The sequence below is a fragment of the Falco rusticolus genome, chromosome 4 (genome assembly GCF_015220075.1).
Source record: "Falco rusticolus isolate bFalRus1 chromosome 4, bFalRus1.pri, whole genome shotgun sequence".
In the NCBI taxonomy this organism is placed as follows: Eukaryota; Metazoa; Chordata; class Aves; order Falconiformes; family Falconidae; genus Falco; species Falco rusticolus.
In genome coordinates this window covers 17,743,830-17,766,170 of record NC_051190.1, presented here as the reverse complement: position 1 = coordinate 17,766,170, position 22,341 = coordinate 17,743,830, and the positions used below count along the sequence as shown (strand labels likewise).

Below are 22,341 nucleotides of genomic sequence, written 5' to 3'. Positions count from 1 at the left end.
TTTCTTTTGGTGTTCAGAAGTGCAAGTTGTTTCAGGTTTTGGGTTTATTTGTTTATTCTTTCTTTTCCAGTTAGTAAGGAAAACAATCAAATTGCTCTAAACTAACTTTAAAATGTAAATGTCGCACCAAACCAACATGATATCTTGCTTTGGCTGTCAAATAAAAACAATAATAATTGATTGTTTACATTGTTGTAGTCACAGAACAAAAGAAACGCTGCTTTGCAAAGCCTATAATGTTACACTGTATACCTTCAGACTATAAAAATAAACAATTGTCACAACAGGAAAGAAAGTCTGCTACTATTCCTCAAGCACATAAAAGCTGATAACCACAAGAGGTTAAAATGAGCAATTTTTGCATTAATTTGTCGATGCAGATGGAATCAAGCCCTAGAGTTTGATTCTCCAGACCTAACAAGAGCCTCCAGATACCCTCTGCAAGCCAGGCAGTGGGCACCAGCTGAAGCTCTGTCACCTTTTCAGTGCACAAAAGGAAAAGGATCCTGTGGAAGTGGATCTCTGGCCAGGAATCCTCAGTCCAACCAGGTGTCCCCAGTATGAACTGGGACACAGGATTCGTGCTGTACATCTATGACAGCACACAGTCCTGCCAGAAAACGTAACAATCCGGGTGGATTGCTATATAACCTTTAAGATTTCTGCTGCCAAAACAAAGTAATTGAGAAGACCTTTCCCCAGCTTGGAGGTTTTCCAGGTTCCAAGAAGTAAGAAGCAAAACTTTGGCAGCTGGCTTGAACCTCAACCGTAGCATCCAAAAAAGAAGGGTCATTAGTGGGAAGGACATGCAGGACCCCAGGATCCTAGCTCTACAAAATCTCCCTACTCTACTTTTGAGCAATGTCTTGTTTGGTCCAGGCAAGGGTGATTTTCCCACCTAGGACCCCTAGAGCACAGTTCTCTGTTGGGACTGTTCCCCTAGGTCTCTCCCCAGAGCAATCTGTGCCTTTAGCAGCAATCAAATGATTAAGTTTTTTCCAGTTGTAGCAAATGGAGTAGTGTGAATTTTTTTTCCCTATATTATAAAAAAAAAAAAGACATAATTTATCTTACCACAGGTTTCTACGCTGCTGTAGCTGGCTGCAAGTATATTGAGATAACAGCATGCAGCTAACAAGATTTGCAAGTCAGACGTGTTACAAAAAACGTGTTCTTTGAGTGATGCGGAATCAGTGTTATGCTGCCTGTGAAGGATTGGAAGCATTGCACAAAACTCTGGTGGTAAGCGTAGCCTCCAAGTGAGAAACACGCTTAAAGCAGAAGCCTTTTTGTCCAAAGACAAGCCCAACCCTCTCGTCTCTTGAAGAAAGCAATTACATTAAAAGTGCAAAGTTCCACATTTGAAGCAAAGAAACTGCCTGCCTGTGTGCACAGTCTGTGCTTCAGCTGAGAGCACGGACACGGGAAAAATTCACTACAAGGGTACAACTTGTTTGTCAATAGAGTAACAGTAAGTGAACGTGAAGGCTCTTTACACCTCACAGCTGGGGCAGTCTGATAGATTATAGCTTAACCACCATGAAAGTTTAAGCCAGCGTGAAGCTGGCTTACAGCAAAGCACTTGATTTCATGAAAAGAGGGAGCTAAGAGCCACCATGATCCATCACCCAGCTTACAGCAACACTCATACTCGCCATGCCAAGGATGGAGGTGCTAGGGATGGGATGCCTGCTCTGAGTACCAGTGACTGGTAGCCACCAGCCTCACTTAAAGAGGCTACATGAGGAACAGAATAGCAGAACCTCACTTATTTGCATCTCAGCTGCCCTAAATATGCTCATAATGGAGATCTGTTTCCTCAGATCATTCCACTGCTGGATGCTGCGTACAGACTGCACAGGGGATCGACTGACTGCCCTTGGGTGGGGCATAAAGAGAAAGAAGAGAACCAAAAAGAAAGGCAGGTGTTAGCTGGGTGTCCTGTAAAACCACGCTCTCTATAGAGCAAATAATTGATGTTCTGAGATCTGTGTATGTTATCAGAATAAGGAATAATCCCTTCTAACAAAAGCATATTTCAATTTTGTTCATGTCTTTGCTTGGTTCCTATGTGAAAGCTGGACATTAAAGTACCTCTTTAAAAGCAGACAGGACACAGATTACAGCAAGACTTCTGAAACTCTAGGCACTAATTCATACAGTACGCATTATTATACAGAGGAAGTTGTTTTGATATAGGTACATTTAAAAGCAGGTTTGCGTTTTAAACCCTCTATGAATTTTCCCTAACAGACTTTGATTCATAGATTCTGTTAGGACTAAGGGATAATCTCTTCTCACCTGTTAAAGAGCACAGCCCCTCAGATGTAGGGAGCAGCATACTAAAGACAATCCTCATCAGAAGGACTGCATTGTAAGTGTGATACTGCTTTGCAGTTTGTTTCCATCTCCAGACACTATAGATTACACATTTTCCTTTGATAGGATAGAAAAAAAAAGGAACATAAGTAAATAATTTAATTTCATAAGAACAGGGTTTAGAGGGGACTTGTGTATCCTGAACCTCGGAGGAGTATGACTGGTACAAAAAAAACCAAACCACTTCACACCACACTATGCATAGAGGGTACATCATCACGAAACACTGCAGCAGCAGGCAGCCCAAAGCCATTCAAATACAACGTAAAAAGTCAAGGAACTGCTTCACTAGGGGAAACCATTAAATGATTCACACTGCAAGCAGAAATCCCTTTCCCTTTAATTTACATTTATTTTTATCACCAGCGTTTCTTCATTTTCAGAACTTGTTCTGCTCAGTCAGGAGTTTGCTTTGCAGAGCCTACATCACCCACTCTGACCAGCACACTTACATCTGTGGTAACGTCACGACCTCCACAAGGTGTCTTGACTCCACTACAGCACCAAAAGAGGGAGAAGCTTTGGGCATATAAGGGATGAAGGCCTGGTTCCAGTAAAAGTACACAAAAAGGAAAGCAAAGGCAGAGGAGGGGGGAACAATAAAAAAAAAATAACACTTAACCACTATGATGATATATTGCCTTGTGCAGAGTCGGCTGCAGAGACAGGCGCAAAGTACCTGTGACATTTTTCCCATTGGAACATTCTGACCAACAGAAATAATTTTCCTATGGCAGAAAGGTTATCATTTATGTTTTCCCCACTTTTTGTTAGAAAACACTTAAAATACGATGACAATATCAAAGTGGAAAATGTATTTCAGCATTTCAAATCCTTTGATCAGATAGCTCCATTTTGATTCTTTCCAGATAGCAATGTTTGAAGATATTTATTTCATTAAAAATTTGGTGTGTTCTAATTAGGACAAAATCATGACATTTTGTTGCTCAAACACCACGTCAAGGTACACTGACTGTAAGAGGGGGAGGGTCAGAGAGCCGTTTCTAAACATCAGAGCCATAAGAGCTTACACAAAAAAAGATTTAAAAGAAAATAAAGGAAACTGATTTAAAGGAAGGAAGACAAATTTAGAAATAGGCTAAACAGTGTGTTGGGTTTTTTTTTCCTGTGTGGTTTTTTTTTTTGGGGGGGGGGTGGGGGGGAGGGGAGCAGGGGGGAAAGATTGAAACAAGGTAAAAACCTACAGAAAACAGCAGGTAACCTGGGTACATTGTGGGAGTTCCACTAAATTAAAGGTTGTGTCCGGCACTCTCCTAAGGGGGGTTGGGGGGATGGAAACACAACATGCAAACGTGCACAGGGTGCTTGCTGCCCACAGCCTGCTCCCAGTCAAGGCATCTCAAATTCCCTTTCACAACTGTGCCATGGCTCTTCCTCACAACATCCTTCAAGTGGGGAACTTGGCAGAGCTCAACTTACTTGTTAGGACTCAAAAAAAAAGAAGTCCAACCAGGCTCATAAAAAGAATGGAGTAGTAATCACAAGCATGAGATAAATATCTAATAACTGCTGTCATTGTTCAATTCACCATCTTATCAACAGTAGGAAATCAGCATCAAACAATTACCCAGTTCTGTCCTCGGGGGAAAAGGGAAATATAAATCATTTCTAACCAAGGCATTGAGGAAGATACTTAAGTGAATCATGTTGAGGTGGATGGAATGTATCCTGCCTGGCAGCTCTTCTGACTCCCAGGGTGCTGTGACAAACTGGGGTATAGATGCTGGAGCATCACTAATGGTCATCTCTACTTTTGCCTAGCGATGAGTCCCACCCCACCCCTCCGCTGTGGATCCAGATGGGTTTTAAAGGACAGAGCGAAGGTCCCAATATTGTGTAGCCCTGGGAAATCCAGAAGCTCCCATGGGCAATTCTCCACTGCGCAGGGTTCACTGTGCATTAACCAAATGTCTTAAAGTTTTAGTAAGACAAAACATGGCAAGGGAGGGGACAGAAGAGCGTCACCTTGCTCTTTGGCATAGAATAATCTCATTTAGGGACTGCTATTGCTAGTATTTTGGCCTTGTTAATTTTCTCCTCCAAAGTCAGCATTCGCTCGCCAGCTTTTGTCTATAGCTGTTATCAAGGCATTTGCATGCACTAATCCATGACAAATGGTTTCATTTGATGCACATCTGATTTCCTTGCTTGCCAGCTAGAAAGAGATAATAGAAATACCAAGAGAAACTAAATTAGAACTAAAGGAGTCATCTATTTGTCGGAGAAACTCAAAACAAGGTTAAGATAAACACCACCCAGGCAGCTGACTAGATGGAAAAAGTGCTGAGGTTTCAGCCATGAAAAGACAGTTTCTAATTACCTAGGAGAAAAAAAAAAAAAAGCTGAATTTTAAAGCCTTCAGAAAAATATGGTATTACTGCAGAAATAAGAACATTACAGGTGTGGGAGCTGGCTTAGACACAATCATTCTCTGTCACATCCTGCCCTGGCACACTGAAACCAATCACAAACTCAAACCCCTCTGTTATCTTCAACGCATCCTTTGAGTTTTAAACACACAACAGTGACTTCTGGCTGACTGACCACCCAAATTTGAAAGCACTCCATGCCAGTAACTAAGAAGAGGAACTTAATGAGTTAACGATCGTCACAGCAAACAGGGTTAATGTAGCCCTGATAACTTATTTCCTTATCTAAGAATCTTGCTTAAATCATATCTTTTAATAAAAGAGAAGAGATTCTGGGAGGAAAGACAACTTCTGGAAACACTAGACCTCCTTTATCCTTTATTTCCAGTGCTGCTGCAAACCAAAACAAGAGCTGGTACCAGCCAGAAGAACACACAAGACCTTCCGTATGTTTACATTGGTATCGGACATGACATTTGAGGTCTTGATTTCTTTCAGGAAAAAGGCAGCCACTGGCATAACTGAATATATGCTTCCAGACAGGATTTATTCATTTATCAGGATGATGACCTGTTTTGGGTAGCTACTGAGATAACAAACCTTATGTAGATTACCCCCCCCCCCCCCCAAGGAAGGAATAAAGGCAGAAACAAGAAAGGCATGAAGATATCAAACTATTTTCAAATTACAGTTTCAACTTAGGAAACAGATTCCTCGGGGGGGGGAAGCTCAACACAAAACCCAAACCAAAACCAAACATGAAGTCCTCTGAATTCTCCACTTAGTTCTGATTTTAGCACATTTTAAAATGTGAAACTGGCTGATGTACAAAAGCTTCTGAATTGTAAAATTAGTAGGTTTTGAAATGCATGACAGAAAAATATAGTAGCTACTAGGTCATGGAAATACAATATATGTTGTATTAATAGAAAATATTTTTGTAGTTGTAATTGTATAATATTTTATAGTGTATTTTACCTCATCTTCCATATCCAAAGTGCCTTTAGCCAAATATGAAATGAAATTGTTTTTCTCTAAAATGTATATTTCAGGACACATTGCTCTGCAGACACCTGACTGTTAGTTTTAATGTTATTTGATCTCATTCCTGTTTGGTTTCAGGTTTTATTTAAATTCAGGATGATTCAGAATGGGAACATTTACTTCTTACAGGTTTGTGTAGACAAACATATATAATACAGATACTTTTCAACTCTTGAATATGTTCAAAGTCACAACTATGTTATTGATGATTCCTGGGCAGCACGTAGGGAAAAAGGTGATAAACAATAGGTTCCCTTCATTTATTCATACTCTTTTAAAAAATAAACATATAAATCAATGAAACAGATTTTCCAAATAAACTATCCTTGCTTGCTCCCCACCACTTAATTAAACACAATTAACTCTAGTTTGTTTTGGCAACCAATTAATGTCATGATCAAATATAAATAGACTCTGCAAGAAAAGATTATAATTAATAAATCCTTAACAATACATCAAAATTACACTGAAGCTTTGCTTGCCAGAAATATTTAGCAGCATTTTTGAGAAGCATTAATGAGGACAGTAAAAAAAACCCCGAAAAACAAAAACATTTTATCAGAGTGTGTGCAGTTAAGACTGAGGCTCTTGCCTGCACTCAAGCTGATCTATAGACCCTCATGGCTGCTGACATTATTTACCACATAGGAAATCATAATTCCGAGTTTCCCACTTCCTAATAAACTGACATGTACGTTCATAGGAGTTTTCCATTCAAGTTCTCCATCAATTAACTTGCACAGTTAACAGCAGAAGTGATTTTTGCACATTGTATTTGGTAGATTCACAATGGAGGTTCTCAATTCAGATCTACCATCTGCAGAAAAAATAATTAATCCAATAGGAGTTTTATATAATGCATGAGGACGCATGAAATGCATATTTTGATCTGAACCAGCAGCTCTTCTAATAATCAAGAGACAAGGATCACCATTTAAGCTGCTTTTTAATTACCTATTCATTTAGTGAGATGTAAGTATACAAATAAAACTTCACAGCTCATAGAAGAAATATTTATGCACCATTTTAAAAAGCACTCAGCCCATATGACTGTTGGTGGGAGCTGCTAGCGTAGAGCAGGCTGTTCCCAGATTACCTGTAGCTCAAAGACAAGGCACCACAGTGAGAGCTCCATGGCAGAAGGAAATTCAGCCATCACAGGTAGCAGACTTCCCACGTATTGCACTTTGCTTGGCGATTCCCAAGGAATCACTTTCACATCTCCTAAAAACTAGTAAGATCCTCCATTCCTGCAGGCAATTCAGCTCCCAAGAAAAGGTGTTCTCTCAAAGTAAAACAAGGATTACAATGGGATACTATGACAGAATTATTGTCATACAGTAACAGTGATCTTACACCTGCTGTCACTGAAGTGACCTTTCAAGAAGGGTTGAAATGGTTTCTTCACCCACTGCGAAGGAAAAGGGGAAAACTGTTGTTCTGAAAGGAATACAGAAGGCGAGAGAGAGATGTCAGATAACAATCTTCTAAATAGAGCATAGAAATATGAGTCACAGATACATACACTGGGCTTTGTAACTTCATTCAGCTTAATTTACAGCCCCAGTTCCCCATTGTGCATCATTGGCCAAGTCTCATAAATTTAGAGTCCAACTGTGCTACAGTCCTCGTGGTCCCTGCCTAGAGCACAATGAAAAGAAATCTCCAGCACCACTCCCATGCAAAAGAAAAAAGTTTATAGCTGGAGATAACTGTTCTGTACAAAACATCTGAAAACAGCAAAAATGCTGAATCCCATCAGGAAAATAAATCTTACTCACAGCAAAGGTTGATTTCACAGAAGAGTGGAAAAGAAAACATTCAAAAGGAAATACAAAGATTGTAAGTGGGATAGGATAAAACAATGTGAAACATAATGGGAGAAAACACTTCTATCTTATGAGGAAATGCACTTGGATATTGCCTTTTAAAATATAAATGAGCCTTGGACTAAAGTAGGCTAATCATTAAAGGCAGGTTTTTCTTGATGTTATCAGCAGAAATACTTCAGCGCAGAGCAATGTAGTTTGCCTTTGGGGTTTATATTTGTAGGTGCCAAATTTTCCTTGGAACTCCACCACCGCTGTATCAATTCCCGGTCTTTAATACCGTGACAGCAAGCTACAAATAGCGAGCGCGCTGAAACGTCCCGTCATGGTCACCAAAGCCCCAAGGCTGCACTGGAGATGGGGCTCAGCACACTGGTATGGGAGGAGGAGATGCCTGCCGGGGTCATCACAGCAAGAGGTGCTTTCTGGTCCCAGTCTTCCCAGAGCAGCTTCTGCCATGCAAAGGAGGATGTGCTTTGTGCCTGCCGGCGTGGCTGCCTGCAGAGAGGCCCGAGGGAGAGCTGAAGTGGCATGGAACAGGGACAGGAGCACGGCCAGGAGGAAGGACGGAGCAAGGGGAACCAAACTGGAGCACTGAACCAGAGCACAGGCACTGCCTGGGCAAATCACATGCAGGAATCACATCCTTGGTCTCGAAACACCACTGTTAGCACCTTGCCATCACTCTTTTGCACAAGGCATGCTGTGAGGGTGATTGCAGGGAACACAGCCACGCTTGCAGTGGCTCCCGTGGAGCCACGCTGGGCACAGCAGTCTGCTCAGTGCCCCACCTCACACCTTGGCCATGCTGTTCTTCACAGTCCATCGAGCTGCAACACCTGCTCCCCTCTCAGGTTGCTTAGTCTCCCTGGATCAGAACTAACAAGGTGTCGCGTTCAGCGGCATGACTGGTGACAGCTTTCCTCCACCTGCAACCAAGCTGCCAGCCTCCCAGCTACACTCCCTTCTCTGGTGAAGGGAGAGGTGTCCTCTCGCCTTTGAGCCTCCACCGAGCGCTGGTCGCTCCTTAGCGATGCCTACCTACCCTTTCCCCCTTTACCTGAGGGAGAGGAGCACATTGAATTAACAGCTTACAGACCCCAGGAAAAAAAAAAAAAAAAAAAAAAAAGAAAAAACCCACAACCATAGCTAACTAGCTGCAAACACACCCTACAGTTATATTGTTTCTTCTTTGGATATTTGATTTTTACAAAAAAAATAAAATCACAGGGTGCAATACTTCCAATAAAGTCTGCTGCTGCAAACAAGTGCAACACACAAGCACAGTAGGCAATTCATTGCTATCACGCTGCTAGTAATCCTACCTCACCCTTAAGTGTTGATTTCATTACATCAGTTCTCTGCCTACACAAAATACAAAGTTTTGTTCACATACATCCAAATATATTTTGTGTGCGACCAGGAACACAGTAGGTACCTCCAATCTGGATTTCTTTACTTAGCAGTCGGTGGTAGTTTCACATTTTCCAGAACAGACTGTGAAGGCCAGAGGTATATAACAGAAAGGTGTCACGAGAGAGATATTTCCAGCGAGTGACTGGAATAGCTTGTTGTGAGCAGGTTTTCCAATCGTGAACAAACCAGGATACATATGGTGTTTCCTGTGCATTTATTGGTGTAAGTGATGTCTGAATCAGGCCTTCGAGCTTATAAGTTTGTTCATTTTAATTAACACAGCAAGAAACACCAGTCGTCAGCTTTCATGCCTGTGACATGATCTGCTGGATACTGGCTAAGCTGTTGCATGGCAATTTGGATATTGTATACTGAAGGCAACAGTTTGCATTCACACCGTATGATTAATGGAATACAGTTCTTGCTAATCATAGGAACTGCATATATTCAGCTACCTAGTCCCACACTTGCTTTTGTCAATACCAAGAGCCAAAATCCCGTTGAATTAATCTTCCAATTTTCAATCGTTCTGCAAAATAAAGACACATTTTATTTACAGTTTCCTGAGGAATTAGAATCAGACCATCATTCTTCCCAGTTTGTTTTGAGCTGAATAGCCACATACATGTGACATATGAAAACGGCAGGCCTTTTGAAATGTGAAAATATGCAGATTCCCCCAAGGCTATAAAAATCAGTGGGAAGGCCAAGATCAGAACCGAGACATTTTTTGCTCACAGCCACAGACCCAAGGTTCTGCAAAATGCGGTCTACTGAGAAACACGCTAAGAGCATCTGTAGGTCGATGTTACTGGTTAGTTAGTGCAGAATTGCTTTGAGACTGATTTTCTTCCTTATAATATGAGGTACAGAGAAACATTTGAGACTATTTTTAATGGGCACCATCATTAACTACTGTCACAATAAAAGGTACTTCATGTTTAGTAGGCATCCAATTCCAGCCTTGATTCATTCCATGATTTCTTCCTCTGAATAGACCTATTTTTAATTAACATATTTGCAAATGTCAGCATTGCTACAGTAGGTACATGTTTTTGCTTGTGTCTGCCTCACATCTTTACACTGTCGGCAAGACTAACCTAGCATACTTAATGTGTACCTAATTATTTCGCACAGACTTACAGGTGAATCCAATGTACTTTCCCATATTTTAAGCAATGCTTGGCCAGAGCTATCTGCTGTCATCCAATACTAGCTGGTGGTCCTCAGCAGGAGGAAAACAACCCTTGTTATGGAAGAAAGCCAGAAAAATTGCTAAGAATTGCATGATTGAAAGGGTGGTGGTTATTTTTTTAAACTTAAATCCTTTACTTTGTTAATATGTTGTTGTCTTGCCAAATGCCAGCATCTACTTCCTACCTCTAGGCAGGGTCAATCCTGTCAATCAGATGATCAATGGACTATCACAGGCACTCAGCTAACTCTGAAAATCACAACCTGTCCACTCTAATCCTCAGGCCAATTCAACAGCTCTACAACTGTGTATCTTAGAGCCTAAAACAGCCAATGTGGAATTCTTCTCATTACCACTGTTTCTTATTAAATCACACAGAAGTGACATGCTTGAAAAAGATGGAGATTTGTTTCCACATAAAGTTATTTCCTGTGAATGCTTTCACACATCCTTTGCCTAACATAATTTTCATGAAAATGAAATATAGTCATAAAAAAACCTGCAGAAAGCCATGTGTAATTCCCAAGGGGAATTATACTGCAATAGCATTCAGCTAGCTTACTCCAAAGGTCTCCTCCAATCCCAGCAAAGAAGCCTGAAAATCTACCCTGCCCACCTTACCTACCAGAGTCAAAAGAAGCAGCCACCAATACTTGAGGTTACTTAACAGCAGCGTTCAAACTTTTCATTGTGTTAATGAGATAAGAAAGAATTAATAAGGAGATACAAATAATAAATACAGCATACCCAACTTAAATTCAAGCAATATTTACTACACCCTTACTATTTGTGCCTGCCTGCCAACTTTTCACAGAAAATAAAGCTACAAATACTGCCATGTAAAGCAGTTTATCACACTTGTTTTCAGGTTTGTACCTTCTGCTAAGTCATCTCACTGAATAAAGTAGTACTGAATTATAGAACTGAAAGTTTATATTACACTAACAGGAAGCTTGAGACTTGTGTGATTGCACACTGTGTAGAAATCTATGTCAACCAGTTCAGATACTTGCTTAAGAAAGTTTCAGAAAAAAAAAAATATAACAAGCTCAGAAATCTCGGAAGATAAGCCAGCCTTTTCATGTGTTGCCCTTTATTTCCAGGGTTTCAAAACCAGATTAACTGCAGTAGTACAGACAGGTGTATTCACTGTGCTAATGCCCTGAGTTCAGTTCAAGTTTATTACACCAAATACACTCCACGAGGATTTCACCTTTTACCTGCACCTCCCTGTGCTCAAGTAAGGCTCTTCTATTCATCAAGTATGAGAAGCACAAAACAGGGGTGGAACCTGCCTTTTTAATTATCTTGTACCAAAGTAGCCCCACGACAGAGCTGAACAGCTCCAATTCTCTTATTTTAGAGCATCTCATTATCTATCTAAGATCATGAACTGAAAGAAAAGGTATGCTGAGCATGCTATTGATTACAGCTATATTTGCTATGATTCAATAAGTTGAAATTTCATATACCAAATATTAAATTACTGAAATTATGCACTGGCTCATCTGCATGCATTTTTTATTCACTTTTATTTGGCTGAACATTTTAATCTTACTTACACAGTGACTAACTAAAAGTAAATGACGCATTCCTAATATTATAAATATGAAAAATAGGGTGTGCTCAGGGACTGCAGTTGAATACATTAAAATCACTCAGTTTTCTAGTTAACATATTTCCATCCCTTTTATGTACAACCTTTCACATTCAGTTGACAGACTAGAAATTCATGGCCTTATAAAAAGCACTGTCTTTATTTTCTGTTGTGACAGCAGAAATTGTCCAAAATCTCTAACAGTCTCCCTAAAGGACACTCCCTAGCTGGTAGTTCCCAGGTGCAGCACAATCTGAATCTGAGGTGAACATCATGTCAAATTCCACTCATCTGTCAATGTAGTGGATTATTTCTTGAGAGACTGAAATTGGCTGCCTGGAATCAGAACACCATCAATCTTATTCATGTAGGGTGTGGAGAAGCTGCCTGAGAAAGGCTCACAGGAGGGAAAGCTTGGCTGTTTCTAAGTAGGTGATGAGGCAGCTGTAAAACCTTCACTCTATCTGTATCACATCTCCAAGTGAAAGATTTTGTCATTTTTCACATTTCCCCAATACTTGGTATGCATTCAGTGTCTTGCTGTTCTTGTTTCATAAAAAAGACGATTTTTCAAGCTTAGGCAAATGTTGCAGAGCTCTGAATCTGCCCAGCACTCATTTTTTCTCATAATGTCGCTTGTTTCAAGTGATTTTGTAAAATGAGATTACATTTTCCTCTTACCTATCTGTTTAGCTGGGCTGTTTTTTCCTATTTCTTTCACTGGGGGACAGACTCAAACAACCTGCAGCGTTACTTGCAATTGCATAGTAATAAATATTTTGTTCATTTCTCTGCAAGTCCCAAATAAGAACCTCACCACTCAACTTCAAATACTCTCAAACTTTTGGTGCCAGCTAGTGAAAATAACACCTTTAGTTAATCTGATGCTCTAACATAGTTACTGAGAGCTGGTCTATCAAAGGCTCAGGTCTATTCCTCTATGCTATGCATATTACAAGAAAGCAAGGCAGTGCCAATACCTGACTTTTGGACAATGAAAGTAGTTGGGAAAACTTTGAGTCGTTAAGGTGGCTAAAGACCCGCAGTTCAAGAACATCTGTCTTTGAAGACACGCCATTAGATAAAAGAACTATTTAATTATTAGTTGCCACATCATTAAATGATTCATCACTGCGAGTTAACATTTTCCATCTTTCATTTCTAAGGCTCTTAAAACCTCTCCTACCTTTCTTCGCATCCAAATTTGTTAAGCAACATTCTTGACCCATCTAATTTTAACCAGATGATAATACTGCACTAGAATGCCAACTTCGTAATTGTTAACGTGGTGCACATTCTTCAGAGAGCAATTAACAAAAGTTACATGATCCATTTCCATTAATAAAAACACAATAAAACTACTAATGTGCAGTCTCTGTGGATCACAACAGTCAAAGTGAGATGCATTTTCCACTGCTAACCTGTGGGATTTATTCTGACTTGACAGGCACTTCATTCCATTGAAAGACAGTCCCAAATTTTCCTCTGGGCTGCACTTTCACAAAAGCATCAATTTTCAGAAGTAAACTTGAGAACTTGATAATAACTGTCTCTCTCATTTATGCTAAGGCAAATACCCAACCTCCAGTAAACACTAGTGACTGAGTGAGATTTGGTGCCAGTGGGACCTGTGTCCAGTATGGATCAGGTAACTGCAAAGTTATCCAAACCTGTGTTGTCACAACACCTTCGAGTTATACACCCATTCCAGAACTGCATGAAATTTGGAGAAGGGAAGATGGAAATAAGGACAGAAAGAGAGAAAAACAATTGTCCAAAATGGGATTCCTGTGTTGGGAAGTTGTTAGAAGATGACATTAAAGGATGAATAATCCAACATCAGATTGGTAAAGCACAACACATATTAGACCAATAAAATAAAAAAAAAGATGCTGTGCAATGTAAAGGTAAGCAACTCATAAAAGTTAAATGAGAAAAAGGATTGTATGATTATTCAATCATTTATCAAGACAGACATGAGCACGGGCAGAGAGCCTGCAATCTTACGGCATCCCACAGCTGATCTCAGTCCTACCTGGTCTGTGCAGGTGATGCTGCTGGAAAGTGTGATGGAGGGACCCCTGACAGAGCAGCATTGCACAGGCACTTATCCACAAATACAGGACCCAGGACATTGCAGAGACCACTGCCATTCTCTAAACAAAATATTAGATAGACATTATTATCCATTGCCTTACAGCACACAGAATAGTCAGCTTCCATTACAACAGTATTTTTAATATTTCCCCCACCCACCACCTCTTTTACTCCTGTTCCTAAATGTCTTTTACCTCTTGGTTATTTTTCCCCCCTGGAGGATGCAATTGTCTTACAACAAAGGTCATGTCCAAAAAGGACAGCTGATGTAACAAGATGTCAACACAGAAGCCTGGATAACTTTAATAATTCAGTGGTAAAAATGAAACTGTAATGATCTGAGGACTAGAAAAAACAATGTAAATAGAAGGCTGGAAAATATTCCCGCACTGGTCCATAGCTGAATTTACAGAGGAGTTGAAAAATAAAAAAATAATCAAACAGCCAGCTGAAAAAACATGATGCCCAGACAATATCAAAACTACTTTAAACACATTACAGGTAGGCATGCAACATCCTTGGGTATCTGAGATGCATTTCGAAAATACTCCATTCCCAAGACTGGAAGGCTAATACTGACCCAGAAGGTAACACTAGGTAACACTTCATTGTTTTTTACTTTTGCGAGCATTAATTTTTAATCATGATGCTGCCTGCTAAACAAAGTAATTGTTTCTCAGAATTATGTTCTAATCCCCAGATGAAATGAGCTTCCTTTTGTTCGACCTGTGCATATAAAGGGACTGGGGTATGGCCAGACTGAATTTCAGACATATTCTATAGAAGATTTGATCCTTTCACAGAGTAGATAGAAATCTTTTTTTAAATTCTGGCACTATTACAAAGAGAAAGAGCAATCTCTTTGTCTCCCAGTGCTGGCATAATTGGCCATCCAATACAAACAAATGTGGTTTTTCGTACTTGTATTCATTACTGTACTAACTGGCTAAATCTCCCTCTGACTTTTTAACTTCCAGCAGCTCTTTCTCAGTGCCTGCAAGGATCGGGAGGTTTGCAAGGCTCAGCTACGCTACACATCGTCCAGTTCCCTTAACAACACCTTCTGCTGCATTTCATATTGCCAAATTAATCAAACTTCAGGCACTCTTATCCAGCCAATGACGTGATGCTGTCTTCTATCTAATAATCCAATCAGCTCAACATCAGCTCCACAGAGCAAGAAAGACTTAGAAAGATTAAATCTCTCTCATAGAAAAATCATGTATTTACAAAAAAATTTCAAAAAAAAATAATCAAGAGTCGTATGTGATCTATTGGGGGATTTCTGCACTAGAAAAATTAACAATATTGCAATAGTGAAATACAGTGGTAATAAAAAATATGCATATAATTTATATTTTTTTTGCCCCAATATTAAAGTAGCACACAGTCTTTGGGAAGCTTTTTAAGTCTGGTTGAGAGGAACCACGTAAACTGACAAATATAAATAGAAAACACCAAAACATTATTTTGATAAGAGCATGAGGCTCTTTCTTTCTCTGCACTGTTTGATGCGCAGCTTAGCATGTAATTAATTTCATTTCCAACTGTTTATTTTGCAGTATACAGTCTACTTTTTCTCCCCTCTTTTTACACCTCTATCTTGCAAAAGAGGTTCAATCCCTTCAGATCAGGGAGCTCCCAGTAGGTTTTGCATGTCTCTGGGAATTAATGCTTTCGCGTCATATTTGGTGTTCCATGCTTTTTATACAAAATGGTAAGAGAGAAAGGTGACTCTCACATAGGGATATTTCAGGTATTAAGGTTATTTAAACTGAACTTTAAAAATACTAGCCAAACAGTGAAGCAAAGCCAAACTTCTATTGCTAAATGCTTCTGTGCCTTTCCTCCGGCACCGTATCCTTTGCCACATGGAGAGCAGACTTACTTAACCCACTCAGTCTTTATTATTAGCTTCCTACCTTTTTTTTTTCTTCCTTTTATTAAAAAAAAAAAACCAACTCCCGAACTACACTATTTCAAACTACCTTTGCTCACAGCCCAGCATTTCTTACAAACATTTCTTCATGCACTTGTCAGCAAACTGCTTTCACATACACACTTTTACACACAGATCATCTTATCATTAGTAAAGAAACACAGCAGCGAGTATTCCTCCACTTATCTGATGATCTGATCTGTTTTCTGAATCTTAAATCCTAAAGAGCTCCTTACCTGAGTAATCCAACCAAGAGCAGAGCACTCTATTAGTGTTCATTGGAGAGATCTAACACTTTTTTAAATCCATTGTGTCACAATAAGGGATTTTTAATAGCTTCCCAGTAATCTTCTTTATCAGGATTAAAAGAAGAAAAAAAATCTTTTTCGTTACAAATCCTGTTTCCAGAGTAAAGAAGACATCTGAGCTCTAAGACTCTGCCGTCAGAAAAGTGGCCAAGGTTTGAGGGGTGGAAACCTTCTCATTTTCACCTTTAAATCATCTCCTAGCATCACCTTCCGCTTGATGAGACCTTTGAAGTGATCTTGAGATAATTTGCAGCTTCCAGGATACTTAAGGACGAGAAGCAGTTTACATTTAATGACAGAGAAGCCTCACTCCAGCGCGGGCAGTGCAGAGTAAGGCAGTTGTATGTACACTGCTATACGATGCTGTAAGTACCGTTGCCTATTTCAATACATCCCTGCTTGGGAAAGTATCACATGCCTTAAAGCGACACAGCCCTCGGTTGCAAGCCTCAGCCAGGCACTCGCTGCTCGCCGGGGCTTAGCAACTGGAGCTGCATTTAAATACCAGCACTCAGACTTTGCACAGAGCAGAAGAGCAGCTGGTTTTGTCTGCGAGGAGCAGGTATGAATGGGCAGAGGAGGGTGGAAAAGCAAAGCCGTTGGAGAGGCGATGGACTAAATACCCAATGAGCAATCTGGGAGACGTGTTAATTCTGCCGGCGAAGGCTTTATTCCCCAGGCGTTGCTCTGGCATTTATTCACAAGAGGCAAGTGAGACTTAAGGAAGTCTCTCCCATTTCAGGGGAGAGCGGCACATGCTTGTGAACAGGGAGGGGTGGTGCAGGGAAAAGTGTAATAAAACCCAGGGGAGGGCAGGAGACTCCTACACGCTCCCATGGTCTTTCCAACACCTTGCCACAACTCCGAGTAAAATCTTTCACTCCAACTCCATTTCCAATGCATCTCAGCAGACAATGGGGAAAGAGCTCTGATTTACTCCTCCTAAATGCTAAAGCTAAAATATGCCAGATTATTTATTACAGTTATCTGTTTATTGTCTACATCTTAAGTGGCCATTTACAGGAATGGAGTGGTTTCTTCTCCCTCTTGTGCAATATGTAATTGTTTTTTAAAGAGCTATTGTATGGACTTAATACATACCATTCATTTAGCATTACAGCTCTCACGCCTGCCTACAAAATAAAGAAGGCTTGGAGACAAAACAGAAACTTCCATTTTAAGAGCCCAGGGTGCACACTATAACAGAACATGGGATTTTTCTTTTTTTTCCTTTATAACTTGTGGTAAAAGAGTGTACTACCTTTGCTACTTACCATCTCCAGACATCAAACAACAGTAAATAACAACAGTAGTAAGTAACCTTACACTCAAGTACCTCCTCCTCAGCGCCCAAGGACACCATCTCAGCAGATACATGATGACTTTAACTTGACAGACCACACACTCCTTTGGAGCTGCAGTATTTTACTGGGTAATACGTATAGGAGATTGGACCCACAGACTGACAGGAGCATTATGCTGTTCTCTGTCACAGTGCTCAGAGCAGCCCTTTACCATAGCCTTCAAACAATAAAGCAATCGGGGGGTGGGGGTGGGGGGGTGGGAGGGCATGCATGACAGTGACACAGGAGACCATTGGCAAGAGGACCCTCCCTGCACCACAGGCCACCACCACAGCATAGCTCCCATCAGGTCCCCGAGTAGTGCTGGGGAGGAGAGGGTGTCTTAGGACAAGTCTTGTAATGACCAGAGATGCTTTCACAAGGTCAAGATTTTTTTGGGGTGCTTTGTATAAAGACACATGGCATGAGTATGGTTGCAGAATATAATGTTCTCTTTAATGAAGGTTTTATTTTCCCCAATAATTTCTTAAACGCTGGAAGAAGGTCAAGAACTAGGGCAGTTGTTGCTACTTTCTGGCCTCAGAAGGGTCTGCAAGTGTCAAAGAAAGCTGATGAGAAGCAGCCAAGGCACACCAAGTACCAGAAAGAACTGATGAGCAAGGAACCAGGACCTGGGCTCAGGTTCAGCCCATAGCAGGTGGTGGTGGGTGGAGGGCTGCTGTGGTTTGCTGCCAAAGCCACAGGGAGGCTCAAGACCTTCCCCTCTTCCCATGGGAGTATGGGGGGCTTTCTGCAGCACCTGAGATGGGCAGGTGATGGGAATTTATTTTAAAGTAACACATCTGTTTAACAAGCTATGTTCCCACTAGGACTCGTGGGGAAACTGAGGGAAAGGGTATGGAGTGGGGAGCTGTGAAGAAAGAGGAAGAGCAGCCTCAAGAAACAAATAAAGTCTTCTAGGAAACTGAAAGGCCTTGCGGACAGCAGGAGGAATCAGACAAATTGTGACCGCACACCTTGGCAGAGTAGGCAGAGACAGATTTATGCAAGATACAGATTTATGTAAGGTACAGCAGAACTGTCACTCTGCCAAGCACTGCTAACTCCCAGCTCCATGAGGCTAATGCCACCATAACCCCTGACAGATGCTGCTATTGCCTAGGACAAGCTCTGCAGAAACATGGGACATGTTTTTTCTGCAGGGTAGGGGGGGGAGATCAGAGGGACAGAAGAGAATATTAAACAGCATGTGCTTGCAGTCTCTTCCCTGCCCTGGCTCCCAGCATCAGACAGGAACAGAGGAGTCCTTGGCAAATCTTGCAAAAGCATCCTCACACCTGCTTTGATGTCTTTGCTGCCAATTTTAACTTTCAGTGGACCAACAAGACATGAAACAGCTCCTCTTACCCTGCTTTGAGCTAGGCGCAGTGTCATCTTCACCTGGTACTTAGGGGCTTTAACCTCCACACTTCAGGAGTCACTGGCTTTGACTGGAAGGGGATGATGCTACATGTGCCTATGGGCCCACATGTTGAATGTGGGGCTACTAACACTGACACATTAGAAAGAAAATTTAGGAAGGAAAAATAAGACACTAGTGAACAATCTGCACATTCCAAAATCTTTCCTCATGAAAAGGGAAAGCTGAAAGAGTAGTTTATCTCTACAAAGAAGGGAGATGGGACAAAAGATTGTGTCAACGATCCTGTGCAATGGCAGCTCCCACCAGTGCTGGGGTGGGATGTATCCAGGCCCTGCAGAGGGGTAGAACAGCCTTTGGGTTATGTGGTCCATCCCTGGCTGCTGGAAGATGAAGTGTCAAAACCAGGTCCTCCGATCTCCACTCGAATAGCTGATGGCGAACAGAAGAAAGGACAGAGACCAGGACCCGAGCTACCCATCAGACAGCATGGAAAACTGCCCATCCACAGGTCTGACTGAGAGACTCCATGGGGTTCTGGGCAGGGTTGCCAAAAGCAGACCAGTACACTGGTGTGATATTTCCAAGGTGAAAGTAGGTTGCAAGGGGTCAGCAGGTATCAAACTCTCTTTGAGACAGGCTGCCTAACCCACACAAGGACTGCATTCACAAGAATAGCCTCTTCCTCCTGGTTCCACCATTCATCCAGAGATGCCAAGTGAATGACAAAACCAGGCAAATAAAAATAAATGCTCTTCACTGCCTGAACCTCTATTTATCGCAATTGTCTGTGCGCACAGAAAAGGAGAGCATATGCAACTTGGGCAGACTAATGCAGACAGCAGATTGGTACTTGCACCCAAATAAGGGTCTCTGACCTCTGCTTTCTGCATGCTGCCTCCTCTGCCTCTCTTCCCCTCCTCCCCTCCCCCCCCCCCCCCCCCCCCTTTTCCCCCTCTAGAGATTTAAGAGGACAAATCCCAGGCATGTATTTCACAGGGTCTGAAGAAGGCTCATCACCTTTGAAATGCAGAGCTCATTAATTCTAGCGCTCCTGGGACAATGAAGGTTTGCTTTTCACAGCTTGTGTTCTCCATCCCTCCCCAGCTGCTTCCACTCACCCTACAAAGCTCTTTCCTATAGACCCAAACCCAGTCTTGGCTGCTGCCTGGGCAGCAGGCAGTGCACACTGAAGCTCCTCTGTACCTACATGTTCCTACCCCAGGTAAGCCAAGTGTAGTCTAACAGCAAGTTTTACCTTACCTCCACGAAAAGCTAAATTACTGTCTCTTGTTTTAGGTCCACAACATTTATGGAGGCTTTTTTTAAAAATCTGGTGGAGCCGAAGTTTTGTTTGGCCCCCTGCCAGTTTTCCTCCTCTCTTGAAGGAAGTCTGGTCCAACCTCAGTGACTGAACTGAGCCTATAACCTTCCTTCCCTATGTCTTCTACAACAACATTAAATCCTTTAGTCTGTATCGTCAGACTTCTTTCTCCTTTAGCTTTTCCAGTAGCAAGAGAAAATTCATTCATTTTCTTAGAGGCAACCATGCTGACCAAGAAAAGCTCAGCTAGAAAGCTACACAATTTTTCATGAAAGAAAAACGTCAAAGAAATATTTGGGGTTTTTGCCTGGCTGCAACCACAGTCTCTGTTGGCTTAACTATACAGAGCAAAAGCCTGAAAAAGCAGAGCTGAACAACTTGCGCAGGGAAGACTTTCCCATGGGAGCCCAGGATCTGATTCAGACAGTTATTGTCCCACCACAGGGTGCTGGGAAACTCGCTGTTTCTATCACAAGTGCATCTATGTAGATATAAGGGACCAGCCAACCACACAGCAACACCAGGGAACAGTGCAACACACAATGGAGAAGCTTCACTTGCTGCACTTGGCACCCAGAAACATGGTGGCCCCTTCCCACCCTGTTATCTCATGCCACACCACTGCACTACCTCCCTCTTTGCTACCTCAGCCACACCAACCTTGCTTGGTGGAAGCAGCAGTTTCGTCAGCCATCCCCCACCCCCAAATGTACAGAGAGGGTCCAACCAGCAAGACAACATAACCAAAGCCATTAAAAAACCAAAACCACATAAGCACTATAAGTAGCTTGTATTGGAAAACAATAACAAATTAAACAACAATTTGAATACTGACAAAAGCAGGAAGAAGTGAGAGCAGAGCACCAAAGGAAAATTTTTCACAGTTATTTTTCCCAGCCTACCTTGAAGGTGCTGCTATTCCTTGTTAAAGGGATGTCTAGTTTTCACAATTGCTGTGTTTGGGGGATTCCAACGATTCCACTTCTTACAGTTTTTCCATGCCTAAGAGGAAAGAAAGAAAAAGAAGAACATATCTATATTTGTCAAGGAAGTTTATATCAAAAAGTTTGTGTCCTAGTTATTTTTAAAGTATGTAGGACAATGCACAAAAAAAATCTCAACCCTTATCTATAGCTTGCCATTAGCCAACAGGATCAGCACTTGCTAAGGATTAACAAAATGAATTATCTGTGCAGTACATTATCATCACGCAACAAAATTTCAATAGTACTCAGTGTATTTAAAATATAACCACAAAAACATGAGTATGCTCAGGAAATCGTGGCAGGTAGACATAACCTTCATATAATGGAGCAAGTTGTTTATTTAGTTTCAGTTCAGAGATACCAAAAAAGCAAAATAATCTAAGTTAACACAGCCCTAGAGTGATGCTGGTCATGGTGTTCTTGTCAAGTAGTGATACTGTTATCCTTTATCAGCTATACATTAGCTGAAGAGATCACCCTGATCTGAAAATCCAACTCATTGATTCTCAACTTCTGCACAGCACAAACTCAAGAGCCTCCAGCTCAGACATTCTTACATTAGCCTAGTTGAACACATTATATGAAATACTGTTGAAGTATTCTTAGTTTCAGAATGAACTATTACTATTGCCAGTCTGCAGCTGCCTTTCCAGACCAGTTAGAATCACATTACACGCAAGACCCACCTACAGCAGACAAACCAAGGGCCAGAGCACATTAACTGAAAGTTGGTATATCTATAGTCAGAGAGGACACTTGGCGTTTGATTTATCAGTTTCAGTACATCAAATATCAGTCCTCAAGCACAGTTTAGTGTTTACTTTTGCTGTTGAAAAGTAAATTTTACATGAAGGTAAAAGTGCTTTCAATATTCACAACATAAATAAAATAAATCCAACAGAAGCAAAGCAATTAAGGCAGCAAGCAAATTCACTAGTGAGTTCAGACATGGTCACTGGGATGTCTTCGCTCCCTCTAGGCTTGCTATGATCCTACCTTTAGTTAAATTTAAACAATAGGTCTCCATTATCCCCAGGTAATAAAAAAGGAGGCTTCAACAGCAGCTAAAGTAAGTCTCTTCCATCAAAGTTCACATATTTTAAACATCAGCAT

General features: G+C 41.2%; 1 protein-coding gene across 1 annotated transcript in view; it reads right to left on the bottom strand.

The window, feature by feature from the left end:
- Positions 1–16,729, bottom strand: part of TAFA1 (TAFA chemokine like family member 1) — a 231,610-nt gene extending 214,881 nt beyond the window's left edge. Inside the window, exons 1-2 of the mRNA XM_037387346.1 lie at positions 16,123–16,729; positions 13,886–14,006 (exon numbers count right to left, since the gene is read on the bottom strand). Coding sequence (XP_037243243.1) covers positions 13,886–14,003 — 118 coding nt within the window. The 5' untranslated portion in view covers positions 14,004–14,006; positions 16,123–16,729. The remainder of the gene's footprint in view (positions 1–13,885; positions 14,007–16,122) is intronic.
- Positions 16,730–22,341: the final 5,612 nt, after the last annotated feature.